This window comes from Musca autumnalis, unplaced genomic scaffold, assembly GCF_047663935.1.
Source record: "Musca autumnalis isolate F117 unplaced genomic scaffold, ASM4766393v1 scaffold_5, whole genome shotgun sequence".
NCBI classification, from domain to species: Eukaryota; Metazoa; Arthropoda; class Insecta; order Diptera; family Muscidae; genus Musca; species Musca autumnalis.
Genome location: NW_027412088.1, coordinates 75,918,140 through 75,921,208, shown reverse-complemented (window position 1 = coordinate 75,921,208; position 3,069 = coordinate 75,918,140). Strand labels below are relative to the sequence as shown.

General features: G+C 40.6%; 1 protein-coding gene across 1 annotated transcript; it reads right to left on the bottom strand.

The window, feature by feature from the left end:
• Positions 1–273: 273 nt before the first annotated feature.
• On the bottom strand, positions 274–906 carry LOC141386663 (uncharacterized). The gene has a single exon (XM_073955578.1). It carries the CDS (start codon positions 904–906, stop codon positions 274–276), a length of 633 nt encoding a protein of 210 aa, XP_073811679.1.
• Between the last annotated feature and the right edge of the window lie 2,163 nt (positions 907–3,069).

Sequence of the window (3,069 nt, the reverse complement as noted above, 5' to 3'; positions counted from 1 at the left end):
AACTGCTTGCCGTTGTCCAGTTCCACTTTTGCAACATAACATAAAAATGCGTTTATTTTATTTTTAACAATTAGACATGATCTAGGCTTACCGTTATCCTTCATGTATAATGTTTTATATCCTCTGCTATTAAGACCCTTTACTTCCTTTTCGTAAACGTAGGGTTCTTGGATGATGCCTATGTCAAGATCCTCTTCTACTAAAAGGATCCGCAGGTTATCTGAAGCGACTCTAGAGTGCTTCAGATTGATCTGCACGACCTTGAGCATCATCTTATTGTGAGTATGATGTTGATGGCCCCTCTAGCTGCATATTATCTAGCAGCTTTCCGGCATCGTCGATGTCATCTGCATCGTCTTCTCCGTTCGGGCCATGCGATCTTAGTATCTTTACTTTGGCTTCCCTCACGCCAAAGAACAGTTTGTTGACGAGTCTCTCTACTGCCTCCACTCCGGCCTCTGTTATAGAGAGAACCAAACTCATGCTGTTATTGTTCGGGGGTTCAGTGGCGATTACGGACAAATCGTCCATTGGAACATCCTTGTTCATCCTCGCAAGACCTTGTAGTAGATTCGGGCCGTCACAATCTATCTTGGGCAGCCAAACTCTGGCACGAGGTCTTATTGGGATTTCTTGGGCTGGGATCAACCGCAGGCTGATGTCTTCCCATGCACGGCTGATCTTAGCCATACATTTTTCCAAGAATCCCTTTGAGAACTCGTCCATGCATGTGATTACCCTGTAGCCACGATGAACCTCGCTTGAGTCTAAATGAGGCACGGGAGAATCTTCGTTTGTGAAAACATGTTCCATAACTTGTTCTGACAATTTAGTTTCTACCATGCCCCGTTCCGCAGGGGTGATAGGGGACAGCTTTCCCTTCTTGTCGTTAGCCACGGCAACCATCAGGTCGTCCTTAACAACTTCATTGAAGGGACGTTTTATTGTTGAAGAGGCAGTAGTGTTGTGTTTTTTCCTCTCGTCGGGCTTATTGTCCTCAGTGGGGTATCTTCATCGCTCCCATGTTCGATGCATAAAACATTTTATCAAGTTTTATGCATCGAACATCCTTATAAATCCTAAGTACGCTATCCGTGTCAGTTACCCTATTCTCTTCATCATCTGTAAAACAAAATGTCCCTGCACCATACCCTTCAGTGCACAGTGGTCCCACTTGTATGGAAAGGTGTGCCAAAAATAGTTCTAATCGAGTTAAAGCCTCGAAATTTTAAACATAGTTTTATAACAAGCCCAGAAGGGAGAAAAACAAATTTAATGGATGTAGGTCCACATTTGGGTGTAGTCCCCATATAAAGGTACCCACCGATTTTTTATATTTTGACGATTTTAGCCAAATTTTCCAGTCGATTTGGCTGTAATTTTGCATTTTGTGTTCCGAGGGCACAATATACCACCTTGCAAGAAATATTCAATATAGGTCCACGTTTAGGTATAGCTCCCATATAAACGTACCACCACCACTATATTCGGTATTTTGACGATTTTAGCCAGATTTTCTAACCGAGTTGGCTGTAATTTTGTATTTTGACTTCGGAGGGAAGATCATACGTCCGTGCAAAAAATGTTCAATATAGGTCCAAGTCAAGGTATAGCTCCCATATACACGTACCTCCCGATATTCGGTATTTTGAAGATTTTAGCCAAATTTTCCAACCGATTTGGCTGTCATTTTGAATTTTAAGTCCTGAGGGAACACCGTACCTCCTTGTAAAAAATTTTCAATATAAGTTCACGTTTTGGTATAGCTCTCATATAAACGTACCTCCCGATTTTCGGAATTTTGGCGATTTTACAGGCGTGTTGTAAGGGGAATAACTTACAGGGTGGCAGCTGGATTTCTTTTTATCGTAAAGTAGAGACTTTCCCCTGTATTTAAAACTTGCCCTTAGGGGGCCAACATTAGAAAAATTCAGCATAAATTTATAGGAATGATATTAAAAATAGCACAAAAAGTCATTTACAAAGAATTTATTTTTAAGGAACTTAGAAAACGAAATTTGAATTTGTTTTTTCCCAATAATAATGTCAATGCCATCAACTTAAGTTTCATTTTGGAAATTGTACATTTACCTCTTCATTTTTTTATAATTTCACTCATAAGCTACAAATGCTTTGCGGATCTTTTTTCGTTTTTAAGGTACCACATACAAATCTCAACTTCTTCGACTTAACTTGGCATATTACTTACTTACTTAGTTGGCCCATTACAGAATATTTGTTCCATAGACCGAACTAAGAAAAGATCTACATTCCTCTCTGTTTTTCGCTTGACTTTTTGGAATACCGCGCCTTTTCATTTCTTCATCCACTTGTATGCTCCATCGAAGCTTAGGCCTGCCGATTCTGCGTGCACCGCCATGTGGCATGTATTCATACGCCTTTTTAGCGGGTTCATCATCGTTCATTCTTATGATATGGCCTAGCCAACGCAATCGTTGCATCTCGATACGTTTAACTATATGCATGTCTTTGTATAGATTATATAGCTCGTGGTTCAAACGACGTCGATATTCACCTTCAACGCAAATCGACTCGTAGATCTTTCGAAGAAATTTCCTCTCAAACACACCAAGCACTGCCTTATCTGCTTGCGCAAGTACCCATGCTTCGGAGCCATACATTAGCACGGGTAGTATCAGCGTTTTGTATAGTGTTATTTTTGTTTGACGAGATGTGGCTTTGTTTTTAAATTGCTTACTTAGACCATAGTAGCATGTGTTGGCCAAAACAATTCTTCTTCTTATTTCACAACTGATGTTGTTTGTTGTGTGAGCTTTGCGGGGATACCAAATTCAGACATTGCGTGGAATACCTTTGATCGGAGGGGACTGTCGAATGCTGCTTTATAATCGACAAAAAGGTGAAATGTGTCGATCTGCATCTCTTGGGTCTTCTCTAGGATTTGCCGCAGGGTAAATATCTGGTCAATTGTGGACTTGCCAGGTCTAAAGTCACATTGGTATGGTCCAATTATTTCGTTGACCATTGGCTTTAGTCGTTCGCACAATATCCCTGACACTATCTTATAGGCAATAGGGAGAAGACTTA